Consider the following 27,973-nt stretch of genomic DNA (forward strand, 5'->3'; position numbering starts at 1 on the left):
GAGCGACCAATCAGAGCCCCCCAGGGGGAGTGTTCCGCCATCCGCCCCCTCCCCTGCGGCTCATACAAGCGCGATGCGCTGGAAACCCCCGGATCGGCTCGTGACTGGCGGCGCTTGTGACCAATAGCGCTGCGCAGCGATGGCGCCGGCGCGCTGCGATTGGCTGCGGGAGCGGCGCAGGACCAGGGGGGCGGGTCTGCCGGGGCAGCAGGAGCGGGTGTGCGGGCGCTCTTTGCGCGGCCGTGGCGGCGATGGGGCAGCGCGGAGAGGGCCGGGCCGGCGCGTGAGGGCGCCGGGACGGACCCGCGGGCGGGCGGGAGGCCCGGGCCGGGCAGGAGGAGGTGAGGAGCGAGCGGGGCCGGCGGCGGCCGCGGGACGTCGCTCGGTGCTCTCAGGCGGGGCGCGGCCGGCGCGGCTGCCTGCTCAGGCCGCGCTCCGGCCGGTTCCGCGGGCGGTCGCCCCGGGCCGCCGCCGCTCCTGCGGTGTTGGGGGAGCCGGGCCCAGCGGCGGGGCCGGGCTGGGCTGGGGGTGGCGGTGGCTCCGCTCTTGGCGGGCCCTGCTGGGCCTTTCCGACACTTCAGCCTCAATCATCAGCGCGTTGGCGACTCAAGAAGTGTTTCGGGACTTTCCTTCCCCGTCCTGCGCAGAGCAGCCCGGGGAGGAGAGAAAATGCTCAGGTTTGGGAGGGAGGATAATTCTTCTCAAAAGCTGAGCCTTGCACGGAGCCTTGTGGGTCGCACGGCCGTGCCTTGCCGTGAAACACTCCGTGAGAGCGCCCAGTGAAATACGATATTCGGTATCATTTCGGAATGTGAGAGCACACGTATTTTATTTTTTGGGGAGGACTGGCCGCGGCGTGTGTGCAGAGCGGCCGTGTGGGTAAATCTGATAACGCCACAGCATTCTGGCCCTTGAGAATGATTGCTGTTCTTCCCCTCGCGGGGATTGTTTGTATCAGATTTATAAAGCCGAATACATGCGCTGGTGCCTTTTCTTTTAGGAATCATGTTGCCAGTATGAACATCTTTGTATTACCTTGTTTCAACCACTGTTTTGAGAAACAGTTTCTATTTCTCTTCCACTCGTGGCTTGTATTGCCGACCTGTGATTCTCTGTACATTGAGCTGAAACTAAATTTCCTCGTTCCTAGTTTTAACCTTCCCGTGAAAATTTGTTTTGGGCTGATGAAGAGCAGAACTTTGCATCTCAGATGGTTTAATTATTTTTGGTATTAAACTGTTAGTTTTTTAAAAGAAACTGTACAGTTTATTTTAGCCTTTTCATTTTATACTCTGAATCAGAGCCACAGACGTGTGTTCATTCTGAAACCCGATAGCTGGTTTAAATATCTTTATATAGTTCATCTAAAGCTCCTGCAGGGTAGAAACAGAGTTCTTGAATTTCAGAGCAAACTGTTATTCTGATGAGATGTCTCTGTAGTGACAATAGTTTATTCTGGTCATAGTCTGTTACGACTATGCTGTTTGTTCAGCAAAGGTTTTGTTTTACTCACGAAATTCTATGGAAAATGGCTGTAAAAATTAATCATAAGATCAGTGGTGTATGTAAATGCAATTTTGATACTTTGCCAAAACTTAATGTCCTTTTAACAAGCTTTTCTGTACTCTTAAAATACTAATTTATCACTTATTGTTCTAAAAGAAGAGTATTTGGCTTTTCAATCTGTATGGGACAGTGGTTGTAGATAAGCTTTTAAAAGAAGACGTTTTTATACAGTGACAATGAACTCTTTAATGAAGGAAAGTCTTTTGGTAATATAGCCAGTGGGTTTAGTAACATTTCTATGGGTGACTAGGGCTTTGAAAGACTGACCTCACACCACATAAAGTTATTACATAATCTAAATGCAGCCTTTGAGAAATTTCCACACTGAATTCTTTACTACTAAACATGTGAAGATTGTATTGTTGCAGCAATGGATGTACAAATAAGATATACTTATTAAAAATAGATATGATAAAGCTTATTTTTAAAAAATCAATCTTTTTTAAGCTGTTGAACAGACTTTCTCTTTTGATATATTTTTTCCATGCATACCTACTAAAATTGAAATTAATTATTTCTGTAAATGAAGTAGGAAAAATCAGGATCCCTGTAATGTCAGAGATACTTGTTTGCAGTCTACTGGGGATTGAGAAACTTTGTGGAATGGCTCAAAAAAAAAAAAAGGAAAGTAAAGTGAAGTATATCAGCCCTTGAAACAACATAAGTGTTCTTGAGAACATAAGAAGGAGCTATGAAGAATAAGACAGGGTTTTTTTCCCCATTGTGTGAAAAAAGTAAAGGGAAAGAACTAGTCAGAACTTGTATGAAACTCTTATTTTACTATCTGAGTAGACTTACAAAAACTAATGGTCATTTAATCATGTCTCCATGTGGGGCAGGAGGGGGGGAATTTTGCTGTGTTCATCATCAATTTCCACATAAATTATTTCAGTCCCATGCTCACACCACTTTTTTGTTAATCATCAACAAACATTAAAGCTCATTTATGTGTATCAAATGAAAGTGAGGAAAAATATTTTTTTGGCTAGGAAACACATGGATGGTCTACCAGGCTTTCCTCCACTGAGGTCTGGAGCTGCCTGGATCCTGCCCCTCAGATGAGTTACTCCTGTTAGTCACTTTGCAGATTCCACATGAAGCCACAGAACTCCTTGAGCTGCTGCAGCAGCAGTGTGGAAGTGTGGTGGTGACTCTGACCCCCACGTGTCACATCTGAGCAGAGGAGAAGCAGGTTTGAATGGATGGTACAGGAGCCTCCAAGGCAGCACAGGGATGTGTGACTTCCTAGGGACTGCAAGATGTAACTGCCCAAATTTCAGGTTGTCTGTAGTTATGCTTTTCCTTGGGGAAAGATCTTTTTAAACAGACAGGTTATTTAACAAAACTGAGGAAAATAATTACAGGACTACTGTGTTTCATTGCTTTCCAATAGCTTCTGAAACTGGGTTCAAACAGAGTAGGAGAAACAGCAATAGATTTTGTGGTACTTGTATGCCATCAAAGTTGTGGAGAAATAGGGTACCTAGGCACAAGGACAAAGATTATTTGCTTTAGGTATAAATAGTCATTGAGATTGTACTTTAACTAAATGCAAACTTTGGCATCAGAGATTGGGAACAGGAAAATTTCTGTGACAATACATTCTGAATTTGTATACTGCCCTTTGCTTTCATCTTTAGAAGTGCAAATCCTTCTACGGTATTGCAGATCTTTCTTCATGTATCCACTATGATCAAAACTGTAGACACATGTTCAAAGAACTATTTTCAAATTGGTTTTTTTCACTTCATTGGTTGTAAACTGTACTTCTAAAGATGATGTTTAACTAAGGTGTTTGCTCTATGGTATTTTAATAACTGAAAGTGAGGTATCTCTTACTTTGTTGAAGTGAATTATCTTTCTAGAATCATAAAAATAAGAGCCTCCAATTTTTTTCTGAGAATTGCATGTTGCAATGCTGACACAATTTGGTTTTCATATATTGTATATTACTGGAACTGTCCATTTCTATTAAAGAAATGGCTGTTATAAGTTACTAAAGTCCCTATTTTCTGCTGCTCTATTTTGTCAACACAATTTTCTGCTTCACTAAATCAAAATGTTATGCAGGATGACAGATGCAGTACACTTTGTCAGAAATAAGTAGTCACTAAGCATGGGAAAAGAGCTTTATAGTGGAGAGTTTCATTAAAATATTGTTTGTAAACTAGAGCAGGTGGTTTATTTGTTTTCATTTGCACTTAGGTTTTCTTTGTTTTCTGCATTTCATTATAATGTTTTCCACAACCCTTTTTTTCCAAGGAACTAAAGAAGGAAATGAAATACACAGCAATAAGGAACAGAAATGGGTAAATAGGTCTATGATCAGCAGTACAGTGGCTGTTCTGGGACTGTGATCACTGCCTTGCATTTTGCTGAACTCTGATCTGTATGAGGAATGAGTCTGGTTACAGATTTAAATTGTTTTATATTTTACTTAAGACTAGCTGTACTTACCTAATTCAATTTTGTTTTTTTTTTTTCTTTTCATTCTAGGCTTTCTGCTCTGAATGTGTTTCTTTGCAAAATGAATATTGCATTGTTTCACAAAGATTGGACCCTCCAGTAGAATTTGGAAAGATCACTGCACATAAACCAAGAGCTTATTTTTCTTGAAGACTTCTGTGCGGCTTTTAAAGTTTTAATCACAATGAATTCAGGCTTATGGAGTCAAGAAAAAGCAAGTTCATCCTATTGGGAAGAGAGGATCTTTTACTTGCTTCTCCAAGAATGCAGTGTCATAGACAAGCAGACCCAAAAGCTCTTGAAAGTGCCCAAAGGTAGCATTGGGCAGTTTTTTCAAGACCGTTCTTCTGTGGCACACTCCAGAAATATTCCATGTAAAGGCAAGAAACTGCAGATTGGATTAAAGATTCTGGAACAACCTCATGCAATCTTGTTTGTGGATGAGAAGGATGTTATAGAAATAAATGAAAAACTAGCTGAGTTGCTTCTGGCTATTACTAACTGTGAGGAAAGATACAGTTTGTTTAAAAGCAAAAGCAGATTAGCTAAAGGTGTCCAGATAGATATTGGCTCACCTGTTAGAGTACAGCTGAGATCAGGGGATGAGAAATATCCTGGAGTTGTTCGCTTCAGAGGACCCTTAATGCAAGAAAGGTCCCTAACAGGGATTTACTTTGGAGTAGAGTTGCTGGTAAGTTACTTGCTAAGGAGTAGTATCAGATATACTTCATGAGGTGAGCTAAATACATCTTCAGTATAAAGAGGAAGTCCTAATAATTTTTTTTTCCAAAAACATATTACCCCTAAAATCTGTTAGCTTCAGTCTTCTCATAACTTTTATGTGAACGTGCCATATCACATCAGCCTTGTAATCTCCATGTTAAGTGAAGCTTGATGTGGTGCATGGGCTGGCAGAAAAACTTGAATATACTCTGAGTCCTCTAGCCCAGAAAAATTTAATTCCTGGAATCGTGGAATGGTTTGGCTTGGAAGATACTTTAAATATCACCTAGTCGAAACCCCTTGCTATGGGCAGAGACACCTTCCACTAGACCTGGTGCCCCAGACCTCCATCCCTCCTGGCCTTGAACACTGCCATGGATGGGGCATTCACAACTTCTCTGGACAAAAATACTTACATCCCTTTCATGGTGAATATCATGATTGAATGTCATGGTGACTCTCAGATTTCTGTTGAGTACTTTGTTTTCCTGTGTCAGGATACAGTCCATAAATGCAGGGTTGGATTTTAGGACTGCTGTTTTTGTAGATTCCTAAAAGTCCAATGGCAACTAGTTGAAATAGAGAATGTATCTATTCTGTGCTCCTTGTGAGATATTTCTGCAAAATTAATGCCAACCATAAGCTATTGAAGGATTAGGTTCAGGAGAGTTCTCCTCTTGTTGAAGTATATTTTTCAAAGTACCCTTTTTAAACTTTTCCTGAACTCTTTGTAATTCCCACTGAGAACCTCAGGGAATATCAGGCCTAAATGTTTCTGAAAATCATCTCACTTTATATGGCATATAACTGGAAATTTTGAATGCTTGGCATTATGTCTAGCATGAAGTAGTCTTGTCTTGATATGGCAAAAATTTGATGATTGAAGCAAAATGTGCACCTGAAGAAAACATGCTTCTCTGAGTATAAAGGCTTCTGCCTGCAGCTACTCTAATCTAGTGACATCTTGCTCTTTATTCCCTGAAGACAGACAGTTTGTATATTTGCTACAGGTTCTGACAACAGAATTCTCTCAATAACGATAGTGCGTCAGGCAAATTGTTGGTGCAATTTGTCCAAAACACTGGATTATGTTACTGGTTTTTTGGTACTCTGTTTTTCACAAAATATATTATGTGATTTTTTTCTTTTTTTTTTTTTTTTCCTTCCTCTTCCTCCTCTGACACTTAGGAAGAAGGTCGTGGTCAGGGCTTTACTGATGGACAATACCAAGGCAAGCAGCTTTTCAGATGTGATGAGGATTGTGGGGTTTTTGTTGCTTTGGACAAACTGGAGCTGGTGGAAGATGATGACAATGAACTGGAAAGTGACTATGCAGCTCCAGTTGACACAATGCAGGTAGAACTTCCTCCTCTGGAGATCAACTCCAGGGTTTCTCTGAAGATAGGAGAGAGTATAGAGTATGGGACAGTTATATTCTGTGATGTCTTACCAGGAAACGAAAGTTTAGGATACGTTGTTGGAGTGGACATGGTAAGAAAATAATCTGACTTTAATAACTTCTGCATGTGTGTTAGCTAGTGAATGACATGCACGTAGAAGAAGAAACATTATCCACAAGCTACTTCAGCGGAGGCTGACCTAAAATGGGAAATAAACACTGTTCAAAGATGCCCTTGGTGGTGATTTTCTTGGCATCAGGTAAATGGTGTCGTATTTGATGCTAAACAGTTCAGGTGAAATACTCTGCTTACTCTGAGGAGCCTCCACTGAGCTACTTGCCATGCTAGGTGTCAGTCTTGAAGTCATGGAGTCGAGTGTTCGTCTTGTGAGACTGGCTTTGTTCTGCCTGTTAAAAAAAGTAGGCTGGATGTCTTTTTCTTTTGTTAGCCATTTTTAAAAGCTTTTTTTCATGTAACTGTTTTGTTTGAATTTGTTCTACCTTAAAAGTGTGAGTTTCAAGTACAAAAAATGATCTTGCAAGAAAATGTGAAGCTTGTCATTAAAAATTATTTCTAGCAACATGAATTTTTAAAAATTAACAGCTTTTGAACTTTTGGTAGTTTAAGATTGTTCTGCTTTTGTAAGTTAGATGCTTCCATTTTCTTGGTTGCATTACCTCTTCCCTAAAAATGCACTGGAATTGCTCTAGCTTGTTTATAAATAATGCTTTTTAGAAGAAAAATGCTTATTAAAGTAGGAGCTGTTTCTCAGATAATGTTTTAAGCTTTTGTCTTTAAAGACTGATGTCTGGCTATTCTAAATACAAAATTAGTTACACGAAAAAGGACGTTGTCAAACGTTTCATTTTCTTGCTTTTTCTATTCCTAAAGACATATGTGTGTACTCAGTATGATGTAAATCTTCTTTTGGGATATATGTGATGTGTTTTTCTATTTTTAGGATAATCCGATTGGAAACTGGGATGGAAGATATAATGGAATACAGCTGTGCAGTTTTGCAAGTGTTGAAAGTACACTTCTTTTGCATATCAACGATGTTATTCCAGGTATGCCCTGCCTCTTAACCAGGAGGCAGACTTTGATAACATCTAGGGCATCCTCCATCTAGGCACAGTTATATGATTAAAACAATACTGCAGAATTCACTTGAATTACCTTCGCTGTTACATTTTTCTTCAGTTTCTCCCTCCTTTTTAATGACAAGATTACAGTCTCACTAGTAGAAAAGCTTTATTACTGAACAAAATTCCTGTCAAATTGTATAGTAATTACAATACTATGCAGTGTGTAATATTCAAGAATATATGAGCATAGTGGGAATCTTTTCTATGGGCAGTTGTTCAATTTACTCCAGGAGTTCAGATATCTTCATCAGAAAGCTGTTCTTTCTGTGCTTGAAAGGTATTGACAGGATTATGTATTCATTTTGGGAAGAAATACTTGGAAATGCCTGTCAAGACTGTGGAAAAAATCACTGCAGTAATTCACTGAATAGTGTTAACTTGTAACAGCTACAATTCCCTGATTCTTTTTCTGAAGAAAGAAAAGTTTGTATGTGACTTTTGTTTTGGCACTATCTCTAGGCAGGTTCTGATGAGTCTGTAGTCTATTTGTTGCTCTCACACTGCAATTTGTCTGACTTTTCTTATGTCTGCCTCCTACTTGCTGGTTTAGTTGACATGCATGTTTTTGCACAAATTTTCTGCTCTTCTCTGGAGAATTCATGGGGACTTCTCCATTTTTTGAAAAGAGCATTTATTGTAGATGTGTTGGTAGAAAAAATTTAAAATATCTTGCATCTGTTTCCCATAATGGAAATACATACATGTATACGTTGAAGGATGTGAAGTCCATCTATTAGATATGCCCAAGAAGTAATGGTAGACTTTGCAGTAAGCAATTGCTGATGTGACAAAAGCAGATTGCTGTTTATGTGCCAAACAAGGCTTTGTTCCACTCAGCGTTAAAGCTTGTGATGGCAGAGCTTTGTTCAGTTACATTTCAAGGTGAACTTTGTGTAACATAGTGAAAACTTAGCAAAGGGAATCTAATACTCTCTTCTTGTGCCATGTCTTAGAGACTGTGTCACAGGACAGGAGACCTCCCAAGCTTGCCTATACCTCAAGAAGTGGTGACAAAAGCTTGTTCAATCATAGTAAGCCAAAGGCTATAGGTATGTATGGGAAGGGATTTTCTTTACTTATGTAAGATTGCAACATTTTGTTGCTTGCAAAAAAGTATTTTCTTTTCTATCAGGTGATGTATTGTTTCAGTTATGTTCTGTTCAGTTAAGTTCACAGAATCATCACGGTTGGCTGAGACCTTTAAGATTATCAAGTCCAACTGTAGTTAAATTTCTCTGAAGTAGAGTATTAGTATGAATTTATTTAATCATTATAAAGATGATTTAAGATAAGATTGCTCAAACTGCCTTCATTTTCATGACAAAGAGTTTGAGGTTTAGCAAAAATTCAAGACCATATTACCGAGTTGCTTAGTATGACCAGGGCAGGGCTGCATTCTGTTTCTCTGGAAGTGTGATGTGTACTTATTGTTTGGTTTTGGTTTTTAATAAATATAGTTTGTTGTTGTCTTCTTGCAGAACTAGTAATTTCAAAATTTGTAGCCCAGGAGCAGATCTACTTTGCTGTGATTCAAAACCAGAATTGAATTCCTGAAATATAAACTTCCTTGACTCTGTTTTTGTTCAGCTCTGAAAACCCTCCCAGGGGAAAATAAAAAAAACCCACCACCAGCAAAAAAAAACAAACAAAAAAACCCCCAACAAACCCAAAAAAGCAAGAAAAAACCTGAAAGAGAAGTGACTTTTTTTTTTTTTTTTTTTTTTTTTTTTAAGGCAGAAATAATAATTCAGTGTCTTTTGATTTTACATGTGGCTGCATTGGGTAATAGAATACCAATGACAATATATTCTGTAAGTTGTCATTTTACCTGGCATTGGATGCTGGCAGAGATGATCTTCACTGTAGTAACTGTGGTTATATGTTGGCACAAATTATAGAATTGGAATTGGATCAGTAATTTATTTGCCTACTGTGAAATTTTAGTGCTTTAAAACCAAACCCACCTACTGTAACTGTATTGCAAATACCTTCTTATGCCTATAATTTACAGTCATGAAAAACTTGATCTTGAGAGGTATTTTCTGCCTTCTTTTCAGCTTGGTGACTTGAGATTTCAGCTCAGAGTGTATATTGTTTTGGTGTAGACTTCTGCCTTGTTGTAAGCTTAGGACTGTGTTAGCCTTGATAGGAGAGTTTGTTCCTTTGTGGAAAGGCAGTTGTGTCTTCTTGAAAGTGTAGTAACAAATTTATGTTGTGAAATAAGAGTGTAGGTGACCTTTTGTAAATAGAAATTAATCTCTTCAAGAAAACACATTGTTTTCCAGGATCTACCTCTGAAGCTGGAAATAGAAGCAGATCTGAAGTCTTCTACACATTAAATGGCTCATCAGTTGACTCTCAGCCTCAAACAAAAACAAAATCCCCATGGTATATTGATGAAGGTAAAGAGAGAGGATAGTTTTTTATATATTTATTTTAAAAACCCACAAAACAAAACTAGAGTGTATTATGTTCTTCAAATAAAACGAGGATGAGATTAAATGTAAAACAGTTGGACCATGTTGTCATAGTGGAATACATACTACATCATAAAAAGCATCTTGAAGCCCCCGTGGAAATGTACTCTGTCTTGGTGTGACCTGTGGTTTTATTCTGCATGTAGGAGATTATGTTCTTGGCAACTCATGTGCAGCTCTGTGGAAATGCACATGTCTCACAGGCAAAATAAAAGCTGAGGCTGTGATGGAAGACATGAAGTATTCCTTGTAGCCGAGTATACACAGTAATTGTGTTTTGCCTGTCTTTGTAGCTGTGTTACAGACCCAAGGGAGCTGTAATATTCTGCTGTGCCAGCTAATCAGTCTGGAAGTGGGAGCAGGGAAATTATCTATGTATACATGGGCTTTTTTTTTCTGTATTTTTAAAAAGTTATTTCTGTAAAATCTCTTTTGGTTTTTAAAAGTATGAATGCACATACTTGAAGGATCACTATATCTTGATTTGCTTCTAGACCTATTGTTTTTTCCTGGCAAACTTTAGAAAAGTGTGGCTAACTGGCTTAATGACTGAAGGGGTAAATACCAAATTATTAAGTTACACCAGAAACCTGTAGTAGCAGTAGTCCCTGAATTCCTTGAACCACAAAAGAAAATGGGTTAAAATTGTTCTTGGTTCTGTAACAGATGTCTTTTTAAACATTTTTAAGACATTAACATCATTTAATGAAACCGCATGGGGAGAATGGGTGAAGATGAAGAGGCTTTTGTTCTGTGAATACCATTTGTGTATTAGAGACCCTTCCAACTCAGGTTATTTTATGATTATGTAGAGAGATGAGAGAAGAGAAAGAGTGCTTGTGCTGTTCCATGTAGTTGTGATCTCTTTTATCAGGCACTGCATTGCTCGTGGCATGTTTAAGTCTTTTATTATTTATAGATACTGATAGATTCCCTGTATTAGAACCAAAGTATGTTGTAATAGAGTTAGTGGAATAAGCACTTTTCCATTTGCAAATCATATCTGCAAGCAATTATTTATGCATTTATAAGCTGTGAACCAAATAATTTCCTCAGTCACAACGACCAATAGTAGTTTTCCCCCTACAGTCACAATCCTTGGGGCTGTTAACTCATATTCAAAGAAGAAGCCTCATGTGATGATGGAAAAAAGATTTCAATCTAAACCTTCCTGTAGTTTCTAACATGTTCTTTCTCTGTGCTGTTCATTTCTGCTGCTTGTGGTAAAAGTAGTGGGACTGCAGCAGTGTCTGCTCAGTCAGTTCTGTGTCTCCAGTGTTGCCAAGTGACAAAAGTCTTCCTAAATGTCCCCAGCTGTTAGTGCTTCCCACCTTGTTACATCAGATGTTGGTGATTTGAGAGCCAAATCTTTCCTTTTTTAATACAGGGGGAAAAAACCCCAACACTTACTAACATCTTGGTTTTGATTTTAACAGCTGCTGAAGACCCTTCAAAGTCTCTTACTGATTCATCTCCTGGATTTGGGCATTCTTCACCACCACTGCAGCAACCTTTAACAAACTCTGTGTCTACAGAAAATAGATTTCACTCTCTCCCCTTTAGCTTGACAAAAACAACAAGTACTAATGGTACTATGGGACATAGTCCTCTCTCTTTATCTGTTCAGTCTGTCATGGGTGATGTGAATACAACAGCTACCCAGGAGAGTCCATCAGCATCAAGCCCAGTTGGAAACTCACATGGTCTTGAAGCAGGTTCCTTGGCTGAAGTTAAAGAAAATCCTCCTTTCTATGGAGTAATCCGCTGGATTGGCCAGCCCCCTGGAGTAAATGAAGTATTGGCAGGACTGGAACTGGTAAATATGAATTCTAGTTCACATTAATGTTAATTACTAGTTTTGTTTCTCAGAGCTGGTGCCTGAATATGCTGCAAAAGCAGCCAGTCTGGGGGATTTGCCCAAACAGGTTGCCTAGTGATCTCCTTAGAGCTAAATTCTTTGATAAGCTCTGACATTTATGGCTGCCCTACACCTTACCCTGTTAGTAGGCTCTCAGATGTGTTTGTATCACAATGGGAAAAGGAATTTGTAGGACTGAACACTCCCTTGCTTTAAAAGAGTGTCCTTTGCTTACATGATGGAGATTGTAATTGAAAAATGAAAGTTAAAGATCCTTTAAGTGGAAATTTAGATAAAATTCTCTAGCTGTAGTAGTCTTTGTTGAATATAATTTTTTTGTTTGTTGTTTGTATATCAGCAAACAAGCAGTGAGAGTGATGACTGTCAGAGCCATAAGACTGGTTTTGATAATTGACAGTAGTGATATTGTTAATTTGACAGCCATGTGCTTTATGTGTTTCTGTGGGCCCTTTGTAAAAAAACCCCACAGTTGCCTCAAACATGAATTGCTGTTGTGTACTGACATTCCCCCTGTGGCAGCTGCTACCAAGGTTGTGATGGGATATTGGTTAAATTAATGTGTACACAATTAGGGAGATGGGGTTCTTTATTTTGGGATAATGTTCACTAAAATATTACATAAAGCAGTATAAAATGATGTAAACATAAAAGTGTGTGAGAATGTGACTGGAATTCCAGCTGTGACAAAGTCCTGATCCTTGTAGGTGTTTTGGGTGAAGTTGAAGCAATAGCTTGCCACAGACATTCTGAGCCTGCTCCTTAGGGTGTCTTACATTAACCTGGGTGCCACGTGTGCATTTCTGCATTAAAGCCTAGCTGTTGTTAGTAAGCAGGCAGTGTACCTAAATCCTTAAATTGTTCACTCCTAGTTTGTGTTGTCTGTCTTTGATGTACACTTTGTGTGCTTTGAAGCAGGCTTGTGCAGCCGAATCACACTGAAATTGTTCACACTACCCCATGCTCAGTGATTTTAATTAAGTGATAAAAAGTGCTCTTTCTAACTGCAGAAGGAATCTGGACCAGGTTAAATTCAGTGTCTCTCCTCCTGCCTCCCCTACGCTGCTTCTGATGGAATTTTTGTTTTATTTTGGATTGAGTGAAAGTTTGTGTGAAGAAATAATCATGCAAGTCCTAATTTTCTCAATGAATTCAGTTAAACAACATCTCAATTAAGGTTTTGGGTACTAAATTGCAGAAACGGTGTATATCATGCTTCAGAGCAGCAGATGGGTGACTTGTGGGTAGATCCCTTATCAAATGTCTTACTGCAGAATTGTAGAAATAAGAAAAACAGTGAATTCTCACTTGAATTTTCAGGAAGATGAATGTGCAGGCTGTACAGATGGAACATTTAAAGGAACTCGATACTTCACGTGTGCTCCAAAGAAAGCTCTCTTTGTTAAACTCAAAAGCTGCAGGCCAGATTCCAGGTTTGCCTCACTCCAGCCCGTTTCCAACCAGATCGAGCGCTGCAACTCTCTAGGTACTGACCTGCTTATTTCTTGTTTATCCACTGGGAACTGGCAGGGATTTGGGTTCATTCATTCCTGCAATAAGTTCTTTGTATTGAGCACTTGGAAATCTGTACAGGTATCACTTAATTAATTGAGATTAATGAATAGCAGATCATCCTGTACAGAATAAGGTGATGCTTGACTTATTCTTTTATGCTTTACAACAAGAAAATGGTTATATATTTAAAGAAATGTCATAAAATTATGGGAATTTTTTATGCTGTACACTTTTTACTTTAGAAGTTGTAAAACAATCTTGCTGAAAATGGTATTTGCAACTCTAGCACTGCATGATTGCATTAAAAGAAATAAAGGCAGTTATTTTTCTGTAATCTATAGCATCAAATTAATTAAATATTAACAAAGAAAAGGATGTATTTTTATGATGGAAGTTAGTGGTGAAAAACTTCTTCCCTAATTTCAAGTATTTTAGATTTCTTGGGTCACATTGTATTGTCTGGGACAACAGCAGAGAAAAGTGTCTGATACTTGTAAGATAGTGTGAGCAGGGCATTTGTAATGAAAAGAGAACTTCATTCCTACTGGATAAAATTAATTCAGTGCTGCAGGCTTTCTGAAGCACTCTAGTGTGGAATATAAGGCCTTGTTCACTCTCTGGAAGACAGTGAGTCTCAGTATACTAAAATGCTATTCTAATCCAGAGAAGGAATACTTTATACTAAGGCAGCAATTTAGCTATAAAACATTAATAGGAAAATCTCAAGGGGGATAAAATTTGAGGCTTTAAAGTGTCTTTTGAAAAAAAAAATTTCAGCCTTTGGAGGTTACTTAAGTGAAGTGGTAGAAGAAAACACTCCTCCAAAAATGGAAAAAGAAGGTTTAGAGACAATGATTGGAAAGAAGAAAGGTATCCAGGGTCATTACAACTCCTGTTACTTAGACTCCACCTTATTCTGGTAAGTTCATAATTTGTATAGTGGCATCCCATGCTAGAAATGCAGAACATGTGATCTTTGCTTGAGTGAGTGTCCGTGTGATTTCCTGTGCTGCAGTCCCTGTGCTCTCCCAGTGCCTGCAGTGAAGTGCTGATTGTGTCCAAAGTGCACTGGCCTCATGGATCTGCTTGTTCAGACTGAGGGAGTCCCTGGCCTGTACATGGTTGAAGGATAAGGAGAACACAGGCCAGGGGGTGGAGGGAGGGAAATGCCTCTTACAGCTTTGCAGAATCCTGCCTGGGCAACTGATTCTGTACTTTGCTGCAGAAAGGAAACTGGGTTGGAGTGGACTTTGCTATTTAGTGCAGCTGTATCCCCTGTCCATAATTGCCTCTTTTTGAGTTTGTTTAGTTCTTTAATTCCTCTGTGGCTTTGCTTGGTTTGTCTTATGTTGTTCAGGCATCTGAATGGTCAAAACAACCTTCCTTTTCCTTTTTTCTTTGTAGCCTCTTTTCTTTTAGCTCTGTTTTGGACACTGTGCTACTCAGACCTAAAGAAATGAATGATGTAGAGTATTACAGTGAGACTCAGGAGCTGCTGAGGACAGAGATTGTGAATCCTCTGAGAATGTAAGTAAAGACAAGAACTGGTCTCTAGTCTAACATGGATTAGCAAGATCCTGCAGTATTTGCATTCCTACTGCAAATCTGAGAAGTTTGGCTATCTGCTGCTACTCAGTGTATTTCTCTTTTAAGTATTTTTACTTTTTCTTCATAGCAAATTTAATTAGTGACAACTGGAAAGAGTTATTCATTGTTTGGTGATAAATATTTTCACTAGTTTCTTACTTGCAAATGGATCAGCACAAAGCTATTGTAAAATTCGTACAAGTATGAATACAAAACTAGTGATAAATACAAGTTATGTTTGCTCACAGCATTCATCTCTGCATGTTTTTAATGCTATTGTACTTGACAAGAAAATTATTTGGCTTATCTTATATGGAGTTTCACAGTTCAATAGATTTAGCAGGGCTTTAGAAGTTTCATTACTTTTTACATGTGGTCTGCAAGTGGCCAAAATTCTTTTATTAAAAGAACTTAATGTGACCTTTGTAATTTCTCAGGCACAATGAGCAAAGGAGGTGCAACAAAAATTTCCATGAAAAGTTATTGTTCTTAAGCTTGTTCTAAAATTCTGTGGGCTGTCACTGAACAATTTCTGACAAAATTTTTATTTTGATAAATAAAAATGTTGGCCCCTGAAGCGTTGTTCTTGTCAGGGAGTGTGTGCTTTGCCTGGTGTGTTCCAGGGTCTATGGAACAGGTAGGATAGCAGGATCCACACTGAGTAACAGGAATCTCAGGTGCCTGAGGTGGCTGAATGTCTTACTGTCCTTTTACCATGCTTAAAACTTTAGGGGAAAAGACTGAATACTCAAAGCCTCAGCTTCTTGGGTCAGCAGTACAGCTCTGTGTTTTTTTTCTCAAATATTCGATTTTTTTTTTTGTTAACAACTCCCACAGTGCTGTCATTATGTGACATCCTGAAATGATGTATTAGGCAGTGAAAATTAGAGTGAAAACAAATCAAAAGTAATTGACTGACAAATCCGAAAACAGTTATCCTTGTAAATTGATGATTAAAATGCTCTTAAATGTTGTAAAAGAACTTTGAGCACTGCATTAAATTTATACTACATTAAGAAAACTGGGAGTCAGAATAAATATGAGAAATCAGTACATAGCTTTGAAGAAATACTGTATGCCATTAAAGAAGGATTTGAGAACCTGTCTTTCAGTATTTTAAGTGGTTGATTTTGGCTTTTTTTTTACTACTCTGACTTGATCACAAACTAGCTAATAGCTTAATAAACCCATTTATCTTAGATATGGATATGTATGTGCTACAAAAATAATGAAGCTGAGGAAAATACTTGAAAAAGTTGAGGCTGCATCAGGATTCACTTCAGAGGAAAAAGGTAATAGGGGGGAGGTTTGCTTTTCTTTGAGACTTAAGAATCTAGTATGAAGGAACTGAGAAACCTTGCTACATAATTATACCAGAACAAAACACCCAAATATTTTTCTGTGGCAGTAGTATCTATAGCAGAGATCTGAGTGACCACTGGCTGCTAGAAAGGTATTTTCTGCTTCCTTGGGTATGTAAGAAGCCCTTAGCTGAACAATTTCTGCAGTTTTCTACTGCCTGAATTTCTTCTAGTGCCTTCCTGTGCCCCTGGAACTCCCTTCTAGCAGTTAGTGGAGAAGACTGTGATAAGGCTGGGGTGTTTGTCTTCTTTCAAATTGTCACTTTAATCCTTGAGGAATAAACTTTTGCACTACAACATTTGATTGTTACAATGGTTATGTAGTATTTTAAGAAGTAAAATGTTCAAATCACGTTAGAAAAATCAGTTTCCAACTTTTTAATCTTCTGCTGCATATATAGATTAATTAGCGTTGTATTATGTAACTCTTTTGCTTTTATTCAAGAGAATACTGCTTTCTTTGTAAATACTGAATACTGGAACCAGTATTTACTGCAGTGGCAGAGGGAGAACTACACCAGCAAGCTGTGGTGGGGGAGAACAGCCCTCTGGGAAGCTGCTGTTGGCTGCATTCTTGGTTAGAGAACTCAGTCTTTAGTTTAGATGAACTTGGGACTATGGTGTAGGTTTTGTGTTACTGTCACTGCTCCTCACTGGCTTTCTACAGATTCACTGTTTCCTCTTGAAAGCTTTTATTTCTCCTGGAAAAGTTGTGTGGTGCCAAATGATTTTTCTGAAATACAGAGCATCTTTTTTAACTTTACTGGAAAGCTTTGTTACCCTGTTAAGCCTGTACCTTTTTATTAGGGCCATTTAACACTAAAAGAATAAATAGAGGTTTGTCATGAAAATATTCATAGTTTTTCATAATCTTATTGTGGTAATAAAGCTGTAAAAAGTAACTTACTTTTTTTTAATGAAACTTTTGAAAACCTTCACTTACAATGAGTCTTGAATAATGTGTCTGGTTTTGCATGCTAACAAAACATTTTTCTCTCCTCTCTCCAGATCCGGAAGAATTTTTGAATATTTTATTTCACCATATTCTAAGAGTTGAGCCACTGTTGAAAATAAGGTGAATCTTATTTATTTTGTCTTCAATGGTTTTGTTGTGTCTGTGCCATACACAGAACAAAACTTATGTTCCACCATTCAGCTTTTAGCAGCAGAGTTTGTGTGTATTGTGCACACACCTGAACTCCTCAAGGGCAATTCAGAAGTCTTCTTTCTTTTTAGTAGTGGCTATACTGAGCATCATGCTTTTAGAATCCTCTTGACACCTGAATACTCTAAAAAGCAACATTGGCTTAAATGTTGGCTGGGATGGGAGGAGGTTACAGTTGACAGCAAATTTGATGAAAGTTCCCAGGAACTTTTGATGCTGAGATGAAACAGCTCCTACCTAATAGTTTTCTTTTGCTGTTAGAGGCTGGTTAGCCCTGTATGGTTTTTTTCTATAGTAGCAAAAACCATTTCTTCAACCTGAGCACTGTCTTTTATATCCTTTATTTTTCTTCCAAAGGAGGTTGAATTACTCATCTGAATATCTACTCCCAAATATATCAGTTATGTTTATTTAACAGAAGCACTATCTGAAAACATTGATGCTTGATACTTGACTATGTTTTGAACATTTGACCTCAAAACATACTTAAATTGGTAGCTTAATCCTATGTCCCTCTCCCTATTCATACAAAATGTGTTTTGGTTTTGTGATCCTTGTTTTTTGAAGGGGATGATTGGTTTGTGGTAGGGATGTGTGTATTTAGTGGAAAGGGCTTTTTCCTTTTTTTATTATTTTGGTGAGGATGAAGAAGTTTCTTCAGACTACTTCCTATGGCTTGCATTGGCAGTTTATGTGGTAATTTGCCTCAGAGTTGGCCTAGATGTGGAAGGAGTCTTAATTATTAGAGCTGGACAGCCTTGAATTTGGATTATCCTTTTGGAGAGTTCTCTGCTAAGTATAGAGCAAGTCTAGCAACATTAGCCATCTGTGTGAGACTTCCACTGCAGGAAGCAGTGTAAATATCGCCCTCATTTAGAGGAAATGTTTCATTAAGCCCATCATACTGAAGATAATTATTGTTGTTTCATTTGATATTTTATTACTGAAATTCCTAATTGTCTCTCCAATGAAAGCTGCTTTATTGTCTTTGAGTTTTTGATGCAGATGCTTAGGAAGTATTTCTCACTTGGTAGTTCAGCCATGCATAGGCGTATGTTTTTAAAACATGCTCTGAAACTCACACTGATTTTGTTTCTTTAAATTTTTCCATAATCAGGTCAAACTTAATATTTGACTGCCTGGCCCTTTGTTGTTGGAAGCACAGGGGGCTGTGTTTTGTCAGGCTTTGTTGTTTGTTTTGGGTTTTTTTAAAGCACAATATGTTTCAATGCAGAGAGGATGTTTTGTTGACTATTTTCGTGTAGATGTTATTTTCCTAGTAGGATAGAGTCATCATTACAGTAAAGGTTCAGAATCTGTTGTTTTGTTTTTTTCTTTAAATCTGTTTTTAGATCAGCGGGTCAGAAAGTACAAGATTGTTACTTCTATCAAATTTTTATGGACAAAAATGAGAAAGTTGGAGTCCCAACAATTCAGCAGTTACTAGAGTGGTCATTCATCAACAGCAACTTGAAGTTTGCAGAGGTTGGTGACAGCTGTTACCTTGTTAGAAGTGATCATATCTAAATACCTGTCCATTCAGCAATGGGACAGAAGTAGGATTTGGTGTAAAAATGTGCAGACATGTTGGAAATGGGAATATTATGTCAATGATCCAGGATGACTGCATAACTAAAACATTTGAAGGTTCACTTAATGACATGTGTTCTTTGGCTGAACAGAACAAAGTGATTTAGGTAAAGAATTACTAAAAGAAAATTTCTTAGCTGCTGCCAATGGGTTGCTTTAAGGACTAATACTTTGAGATACCTCTGTCAATGGGCTGTGAGTTTAAAAAACATAAATATATTTATAACATTAGATTGTCTACAAAGTTAGATAATTATTTATCTCAAGTTCATTACATTATATTCTGGCATTTTACCTAGGCACCCTCTTGCCTGATTATCCAGATGCCCCGGTTTGGAAAAGACTTCAAAATGTTCAATAAAATTTTTCCATCCTTGGAATTAAATATAACAGACTTACTTGAAGACAGTAAGTATATAACACTGCACTGCATAATGAAAGAGTTGCTGAGAGTGACTAACACAGTGAATACTCCTGATACTTCTGGTGGGTTTGTTGGGAATTTTTTCTGTTAGATATTTACCAAGATAGTGTGAGATGCTCAGGCTGAGGAGAAATGGATGTTTACTGAGGAGAAGGCTTTTATTCCCCTCATGGCAGTTAGAAGCTCCAATTCAGAAGAATGTATAGAATACAACTTTGTTTATTTAAGTCTTGAGTACCTGTACAACTGAACTTATTTCAGGGTTGTTTTTAAAATCGAGTTATTAGCTGCAAAACAGTTCATTAATATGGCCATTCATTAGTTCATCAGACTAGAAGGGGACCTGAAATGAGGATGTGCACCTGTATATTGTGGCTGGGCATTTTTTAGCCATAATTATATCACTTCTTTTTGTCATCTAAGTTTCTGACATTGGTCATCCACTGAATTTTTCATTGCATTATCCTAAGGAAGGATACCTGGTTTTAAATTTGAGATAAGAATTAATACAACTGCCAGAATTCATTAGAATGATAATCTCTGAAATTGCCGTAGCCTTTTCTCTCACTGTCTTGACCACCAGCTTATGCTTTTTTTTTTTTTTTTTTTTCTGGTATTGACAGCTGTAGGGGCTAAGCTGGCTGTACCACTATGATGAGAGAGCACTAACATGATTTAAAAGCCTGTTTTTGCTTGTTCATGCACTTGATTTTTATCATCTTGTTTTGTCACTTACCAGTGTAAATGTTTTTCTCTTAATCCACATTGCACCAAAGAGAAGTTGAATGGAGTGGTATATTTCTCTTTGATTAGCACACTCATATTAACTTTTTTTTTTTTTTTAAACGTAGTGTTATTCTCCATTTAAAGTAATAGTTCTCCTTCATTTTCATATTCCTTTTCTTGAAAAACAAAGCCTCCCCAGCCTGAAGACTAATACCTTTGTTGCCAATGCAGCTCCCAGGCAGTGCCGTATCTGCAGAGGGCTCGCTATGTACGAGTGCAGGGAGTGTTATGAAGACACTGATATTTCTGCTGGCAAAATCAAGCAGTTCTGCAAAACGTGCAATACACAAGTGAGTGTTTGTCTTTGTTGCTTACATGGGTTTAATGCAAATGGTTAATGCTGCGATCATTGAAAGAAAGGCAGATGAGCATAATGAGACTTCTTCACCAGCACCAGTGTAGCTGCCACCCACTAAGTGTCTCCTTTGGTGACAGATCAGGAACTCCTCCAACGTGTTTGTCAGCATGGCAACTGCCAAATCCAGGACTGGAAACAGTGGAGAAATAGTAACCATGTGTTTTAAATACTACTGTAATGTTCATGCTACCTTGTCAGAGTTGATAAATTCATGGCAGAAATGCTGTGTTTCTCTGTTTGGCAATTGCATGAAGATGTCAGTCCTGGCTTGTTTTCAAATCTGAGCATAGTTGAAAACTGCTGCATTAAACCTGATCTCCCTTCTAACCTTAGATTTGAATTTTCTGGGCAATATTGAACTACACTGGTGGGGAAAAATAGAAGAAATGTTTAGTCAGCTGCTGTTATTGCAGTTCCTTCTCTAACACCATTAATCTTCTGTTCAGCAGTAATGTTCTTTTTAGCTTTGTCTGCCACTGAAACAAATAATCTTACGGGGTGTTTTTTCTTTTCTGAAATATCACTTCAATTGTAGGTTCATCTTCATCCCAAGAGACAGAGTCATAAATTCAATCCATTGTCACTTCCCAAGGATCTGCCAGACTGGGACTGGCGGCACGGCTGCATCCCCTCGCAGAAGATGGAGCTGTTTGCAGTGCTGTGCATCGAGACCAGCCACTACGTGGCCTTTGTCAAGTACGGCAGGGACGACTCTGCCTGGCTCTTCTTCGACAGCATGGCAGATCGGGATGGTAACCTCCTCTCCTCTCTTCACTGTCTCTTACATTTTTGTATATGTAGTTTAGATTTCAGGCACTATTTCCTAAAGTTTTGGGGATATTCGTGTTGTTTAACTTGATGTACTCGATGCTGGGATACTGATCTTGACTCAGCCTTATCTTAGCACATTGATTTCATGGAAGCTGCTGATTTGCATATTCTGAATTTCACTTCAGTTGGATACCTTAGTAATTAGATGGTACAGAAGTAACTGCAGAAGTTTCCTAGTGGGACTCTTTATACATTTTTCTGTGCTTTGCAAATTTGGCAGAGACAATTAATTTTAAATAATCAACTGTAGGAATGTACTTTCAGTTTATATTTGAGAGATGTAGGTGATTATCAGTTAGCAGACAAATATTTTTATTACTTTTTCTTAAATGACTTACCGTGTCTGTCTTTAGAATAAAGGAAATAGTCACATTACAACATCTATGCTATTCCTTTGAATCTGTTTAGTTATAACAGCCAGGAGACAATCAAGCATCATTTCTGAGTGTTTGAAATATGTATTACTGATGTTTGTAAAGAAACACTTTATTTCAGTAATTTAGATCACGTAAGATGCTGGAAATATCCCCTGCTGATCTTCGGCCGGGGGGAGGGGTTAATATTGCAAATATTTTTCTTCATAAGCTAAAAATCTCTGCTGGGAACAGCAGGATGTCCATACTTGTGTTGTTTGAATTTGCTCATTTTTATATGGAAAATGGCCAGGAGCAAACCATGCCTTAATCTTGCAAGTCAGGTACAGACAGCGTTTGTAAGTTCATCAGCTATTACCAGTTGTCATGTTATTAACAAATTTAGTGCATGTATTCAGGTCACTCTCCTAAAGTTGCACAGAACTTTTAGTGTTGATGAAAACCCAAAATTCTCCCTGGTTTTCTCTGGTGTTTGTGTGGGTGTGGTTTGTTGGTAAACACTACAGGATATTCTGATTCTAATTGTGATTTCTTGAACAATACACTTTTCATAGGTATTCACCCTGCAGCAGTCCAGTGTGGTATATTTAAGTATTTAGAAGGTGTTTTCAAGAACTGGCAGTGCTGTCATAATAAAAGTACATTATGAAGAGTAAATGTATGTAGATACTCTCCTAATCTGTTTCTCCTTCTTTCCTTATGGTATAAAAGGAGGTCAGAATGGCTTTAACATTCCACAAGTCACCCCATGTCCAGAAGTTGGTGAATACCTGAAGATGTCTCTAGAAGAATTGCACTCACTGGATTCCAGGAAAATCCAAGGTTGTGCACGAAGACTGCTTTGTGATGCTTACATGTGCATGTATCAAAGTCCAACGATGAGTTTATACAAATGAACCAGGATCTCTGCAGAACTGAAGGGACAGTACCGAGTTACCCACTCTTGGGTTTGCTGCAGTTTTGGGGAGTTCAATGCAACCGTTGCTGGCAATGGAAGAAGTTGACTATGACATCAAGAGAATTTATTGTTCCAAAAGCTACATATGGAGTTCTGTCACTGAAGTATTTAAGCGTTTTGCACTCTAGGAAGTGTGCTTGTGTGTGTTTGTTTTATAAACAAAGTTAAGTTACTAAAACTTAAAAGCTTTAAGTGCATTGATGATACACAGGCTTTTTTGAAATGTTAAAGGTGAAATTATATCAGGAGAAATCTCCTAAGTCCATTGGGAATGTAAGGATACAGTGTTCTAGCTCAGTGCATTTCTGTGAACAGGGATGACGATTCTCATGTGTTTCTCTACCCCCACCCTGTCTCCTCACCCTTAATCTTTCTAGCACCATAGATTCTCTCTCAAAGAGAGAATAACTTCAGTTTGAGTAAGAAAAATTTTAGACTGCTCATTGCATATTTATGTTCTGTTATCTACTACGTTCTTTTCAGTTCCAAAAATTAACATTCATTTAAAGATCTGAATCCTTGTCTTGCAAAAATCAAGCACACAGACTTGCTGTGTTGTTAACTTGCAACTTTTGGAGGCGAAAGAGAGGAAAAGAAGAGGGTATTAAGGGGAAGCATAATTGCTAAAATATAAAATTAGCAATGAAAGTTAACAGATGTCTTTTTCTAAGTGTCTATTTTTAAAGAAACAAAGCAGTCTGGAACAGAACAGCAACTGTACACAAATGATTCTAGGACAAAACAATAAAATCATGGATTGCCTCAGGGAACGTTACTGAAGTGAATTCTAGTCCTTGGTAAACAAAACTGACTTTTCTACAGTACATTAAGCTACTGACTGGGAATATGTTATACATCTGACTCTTCATTTCAGGATTAGTAATATTAAAAAGAGAATATAAAAAATCTCTGCCTGGAAAGATGAAACTATAAATAAATGTAGGTCACAGTTTTACTGTATACCAAGTACCTGATGAAAACTAACTTGAAAAGCTGCAAAACCTGTGTTAATGTAAAGTAGTATACTTTGAAGTCTGTTGGTTCCTGTTTGCAATGAAATACTGTTGTTTTAGTTGCCTTTTAGCTACTTCTGTCTACACTGACTAGCAAACATGCAACTCTATATATGCTGTAACATCTGGTCATACAGATTGCATCTATCTGAACTGTACATTTTCAACTCTTAAGCTGTTTTATATGGAAACTTCCTTTTTGGGATCAAGTCTATAGAAGGGAAGAGGTAACAAAATATAACAGAGGAAAAGCCACATTGAAAAAGCCACTGTTTTAAAGGCAAGAAAGTAGAAAGTGTGGTTACTTTGTTTATCTTGGAAAACCTAGAGCTTTTCTTTGGGACACAGTACCATGGAGAGGTTTGAAAAGTGCTTGAAGGACTAATCTGTGTGAAGCAGGGGGTGCTGAGGGGGTTGATCTGTTCCATTAACCTTTGCATGAAGTGTGCTCTAATCTTTCACTCTCAAGAGCAACAAGGTTATTAGAGGTGTCACCGCTGCGTTTGCCTGGAAGAGTCTCTTGGCTTACATGTTTCCCTGCCTTATTTATCCAGTCTCTGCTCCTTGGCAAAACTCTTTTGTTTCAATACAGAGATCTTGACCTCTTTCTCTCCTGAAAAATTCAGTGAGGTTTTAGGTGATGGATTCTGTAACCAGGCCCATTGTGTCCCAACCTGGAAGGAGGTCCAAGCAGTGACCCTTTTGAGCAAGGAGCAAACACAGGCCCAAGCACAAACCTGCACCCAGGAGACCAGTCTGAATGTCTGGATTCTTTCTCTTCCCTGGCCCTAGATTCATTTTTTACTTTCCCAGTGCATCAATTTCATGTTGTCCACTGGTGTCATCTTTCCCATCCCCCCAGCTTCATTATATATAGTTACCTCTTCCTGTCTGAGCTTGCTGTGGCCAGAGGAGAGAATTGGAATTGGCAGCTATATTACAGTTTCCTAGGTGAATAATCTTGTAGCAAAATATCCACTCTTTTGTACAGCTGGAAAGTATCCAGCTTTTCAGGATACATATTCGATTAGCAGAAGTGAATTAATACAGATGGGTGTAAATGAACTTGGGTTCTTGCCTCCAAGCTTCTGGCCTTTCAATGGAGAAGGGAAAGTAGTGTGGATCTTCCTGTGGGACACGTAGGGAATGTTCTTTACTGTGCACACTTCTCAGTGACAAATACTGTGTTTGGAAAGGCAGGCAGCGCTTTACAGCCTGCCTTTTGTACTATAGATTATTGCAAAATGGTAAATAGTTTTACAAGCACTGTATGATTACATGGTTAGTTTGTTGTTTACCACTTAAGAGGGCAGAGATGTCTTCTATAGCATGCAAAAAAAATTAGTTTTGGCAATCAAGGAGTCTTCTTTTAATCTAAAATGTATTGCTGTGTGCTGTACTGCACTGCATTGGAAGTGATCTGGCAATGTAAATGAAATGTTACAGAAATAACCCCAATTTTATTTCCTTTCTCAGAAACGAGTATACAAACAGAAAAATGATTTCACTGTGAAAGGAAACTTGTAAAATAGCTTATATGCAAGGGTAAAAAAGGTGGGGTTTTCTGGGGTTTTTTTAGCCTTCAGCATATATTTGTAGGGGATTTGAATAAGCTATTTTAAAGCTTGCATTCTAAGCATCTACTGCTGTTAACTGTAATGCCCAAAGATTCCAGTGACTAAGTACCCAACATTTATGTTGTTTAATGCATTTGGAAACCTCCCAATCAATTCTTTTTCTCTCTCTTTTTTTTTTTTTTTTTTTTTAACATGGCGAATGTCTCCCCAGATTAATAACACTTAGATCATTCTTCATGGTTTGGTTTGTAAGTACTGCTAGCAATGGCCTTAACCTGTAAGTAGGAAAATGCATTGACAACATGGTTCCTGACAGCCTGTAAAAAGGTAACGTTTTGTAAGACATAAACTTTTGTAATTTGGGAAGAAACCTTCACCCCATGCAACATGCCTGCTCTGCTAAACATTTTTAGAACTAGGAATTCAAAATGGAACAAATCACTGTGCCACTAAATCGTTGCTTATTGTGAACATAGAGGATAAAGAGGAGGTATTAGCTAAAGGTGATGCCTTACAGATTTACTCAAGCAGACAAAATCCTTCAAGAAAGCCCCGACCAAACCCACCATAAGTTATATCAGAAGGCTTGTTGTTGGGCGGGGAGATAATTGGAGGAAAAAATACAAAAATATCTATGTTCAGTAAAGGTCTTTCTAATATGTGATACTGATTCTGTGCTCTTGAAAATTGTAGTACTGTGTTGTACTGAACAGCCTGTGAGATATTCCCATTTTAAGCAAGTACTGTGTGTAACAAGAATTGCTCTTGATCATAAATGGTTCATTTCAATGCACTTATTTTTCTCGTGCACTTTATACTCCACTGAGTAGCTGAGCGTGGTCACCATGATCCCTGACAATTGCCTGTTCCATACAATACCAAGGCATCTCCGTGCTGCACACCAGACTGGTGTGGTTTCCCAACTGAGCTGGTGTAAAAAGCAGCTTGAAAGCTCTGTGTATTTTTACCACTGTAACAAAGCATGTTTTTATCTGTTCTTGATGTTTTGCTAAATAAACATCCCATGTTTTGTGCACAAATAGTCTCTTAAGCTTACCAGGCTGTCTCCAAGAAGGCATAAGGGAAACAAACCATTGGATCAGGTTGCCCTCAACTAGCCTTAATTTATTTTTTTTTCCAATGGTAGGGCTGAATGAGCTGCTGCTGGAAAGGAATGTACTATGTGCTCTTTCTGTATTAATATTAATTAAAAATATTATTCTTATGGCTCTATTCGTTTCTTTGGGGCTTGGAAGTGTGAGAGTGTAATGAAAAAGGAGGAATACAGGGTGAACTAGCTTGTTTTGTGTACTTACGGGTGCCTTTATGTTTATAAATTTCTTTTAGTCCTTCCTTCAATATTTCCAAGAAACTTAGGAATTGTTGTACTGTATAAAATCAAGTCTAAGAATACTACTTGTGTCTTACCATTTAGCAGCTGGTGCTGTAAGGGAAAACCACTGAACAGCAGCTATAGCTACCTGGAGTTTTCCTGGGGGGATTTTATTTTTAAATGCACCATCTTGCTAACCCTAGTCAGCAGCTCCCTCTGGAATAATGCTGTAGGCTTTACTGTTTAATCCACAGCGCCCCGTTTCTATGTGTTTTCTATCTAGAAAAACACTAACTCCTATCCAGTAGGAGTAGATTTACCTTTCTGTTTATTTTTCCTGAGTCTTTTAGTGATAATAATAAACAAAACCAGGGATAATTATAAGAATAAAATCTTACTTGGGTGTGTGAAAGGAGTTATGTCAATTTAAGTAATTTTAAAATATTTTGCTTACTGAAAATCCTTAAACACTTATAAAAATAGGTGCAAAAGCTATTTCTAGGGAGCAGCCGCTGTAGCGTGTGTGTTTGTCGTTGGAGCGGAGCTTTCCATGGGCAGTGCGGTGATGGATGCTGTGAGTGCCTCGCTGCCTGGGCGGGGCCGGCGCTCGGGCCGCTCCCCGCTGCGGCCACACGGGGGCAGTGCCGTGCCCGGCGCGGAGCCGGCAGCGCTCCCGCTGGCTCCCGATTTATCCCCGCGGGCTCTCTGCTCTGTCCCTGATTTATCCGCCTGGGTCCCCTCTGTATCCCCGGTCTTTGTCCCCTCACTATCTCTGCTCTGTTCCCGCTGTGTCCCCTCTGTATCGCTGCTGTGTCCCCGCTCTATCCTCTCTCTATCCCAGCTCTGTCCTCGCTGTGTCCCCACGGCTTTGTCCTGCTGCCCCCCAAACCGCTGTAACCTCACCGAATGCGGTGCACACGAAGCTGTGCTCGGTGTGTGCATTTCAGGCGCATCCCAGGCTGCAGCTCGCTGCTGCTGGAGCCCCGGGCAGTGCAGGGAGCCGGAGCCACCCGGGGCTGGGTGGGCAGTGTGACCCACAGCCCCGGGCCAAGTCCCCTCCATGGGGAACTGGATCCGAACGGTGCCTGTGTCTGAGCGAGGAAAGCAGATACTGCTGGGAGATGCGAAATGCCAAGGAAATCTTAGGGTAATTGCAGCACTCTGATGAAAAACTGTTAACAACACGAATGCGGCAATAATTTTTCGCACCTAAACTTTAAAGCGAAATGAAGAATGGCAGAGGAGAGCCCAGGCTCTCCATGAGGAGGGGTCCAGCCGGTGCTGTGGCTGCAGCTCAGCCTCCCTCAGCCCTGCCTTCCCTCCAGGCCCCCCAGCAGCAGCATCCTGCTCCCTGCAGCGTCCCCCTGCCCTGGGAGCTCTGCTGCATCCAGCTTTGAAGGATAAAAATAAAACCATCACCCCCACCAAAACCAAACGTATGTTTGTGG

The 27,973-nt window shown here is 39.0% G+C and overlaps 1 protein-coding gene across 2 annotated transcripts; it reads left to right on the forward strand.

The window, feature by feature from the left end:
* The first annotated feature begins 212 nt into the window (after window positions 1-212).
* On the forward strand, window positions 213-26,417 carry CYLD (CYLD lysine 63 deubiquitinase). 2 transcript variants are annotated; one of them, XM_014882746.2, is made up of 17 exons: window positions 213-341; window positions 4,063-4,723; window positions 5,944-6,246; window positions 7,117-7,222; window positions 8,254-8,349; window positions 9,586-9,702; window positions 11,214-11,593; window positions 12,974-13,139; window positions 13,946-14,087; window positions 14,573-14,695; window positions 15,956-16,047; window positions 17,125-17,191; window positions 18,634-18,766; window positions 19,171-19,279; window positions 20,253-20,371; window positions 20,975-21,191; window positions 22,356-26,417. In XM_014882746.2, the coding sequence occupies exons 2-17, from the start codon at window positions 4,217-4,219 to the stop codon at window positions 22,538-22,540; spliced, it is 2,862 nt and encodes a 953-aa protein (XP_014738232.1). In that variant the 5' UTR covers window positions 213-341; window positions 4,063-4,216; the 3' UTR covers window positions 22,541-26,417. The 2 variants fall into 2 exon arrangements, with proteins under 2 accessions (XP_014738232.1, XP_014738249.1); XM_014882763.2 differs by having other exon boundaries at window positions 5,944-6,111.
* Window positions 26,418-27,973: the final 1,556 nt, after the last annotated feature.

This window comes from Sturnus vulgaris, chromosome 12, assembly GCF_052056855.1.
Source record: "Sturnus vulgaris isolate bStuVul1 chromosome 12, bStuVul1.hap1, whole genome shotgun sequence".
In the NCBI taxonomy this organism is placed as follows: domain Eukaryota; kingdom Metazoa; phylum Chordata; class Aves; order Passeriformes; family Sturnidae; genus Sturnus; species Sturnus vulgaris.

Excerpts from the sequence above, each read along its gene's own strand:
- CYLD (XM_014882746.2), top strand. The coding sequence starts at position 4,217 with ATGAATTCAGGCTTATGGAGTCAAGAAAAAGCAAGTTCATCCTATTGG. Across the intron at positions 11,594-12,973 it reads TATTGGCAGGACTGGAACTG|GAAGATGAATGTGCAGGCTG; the intron begins GTAAATATGAAT and ends TTGAATTTTCAG. Across the intron at positions 13,140-13,945 it reads CGAGCGCTGCAACTCTCTAG|CCTTTGGAGGTTACTTAAGT; the intron begins GTACTGACCTGC and ends AAAAAATTTCAG.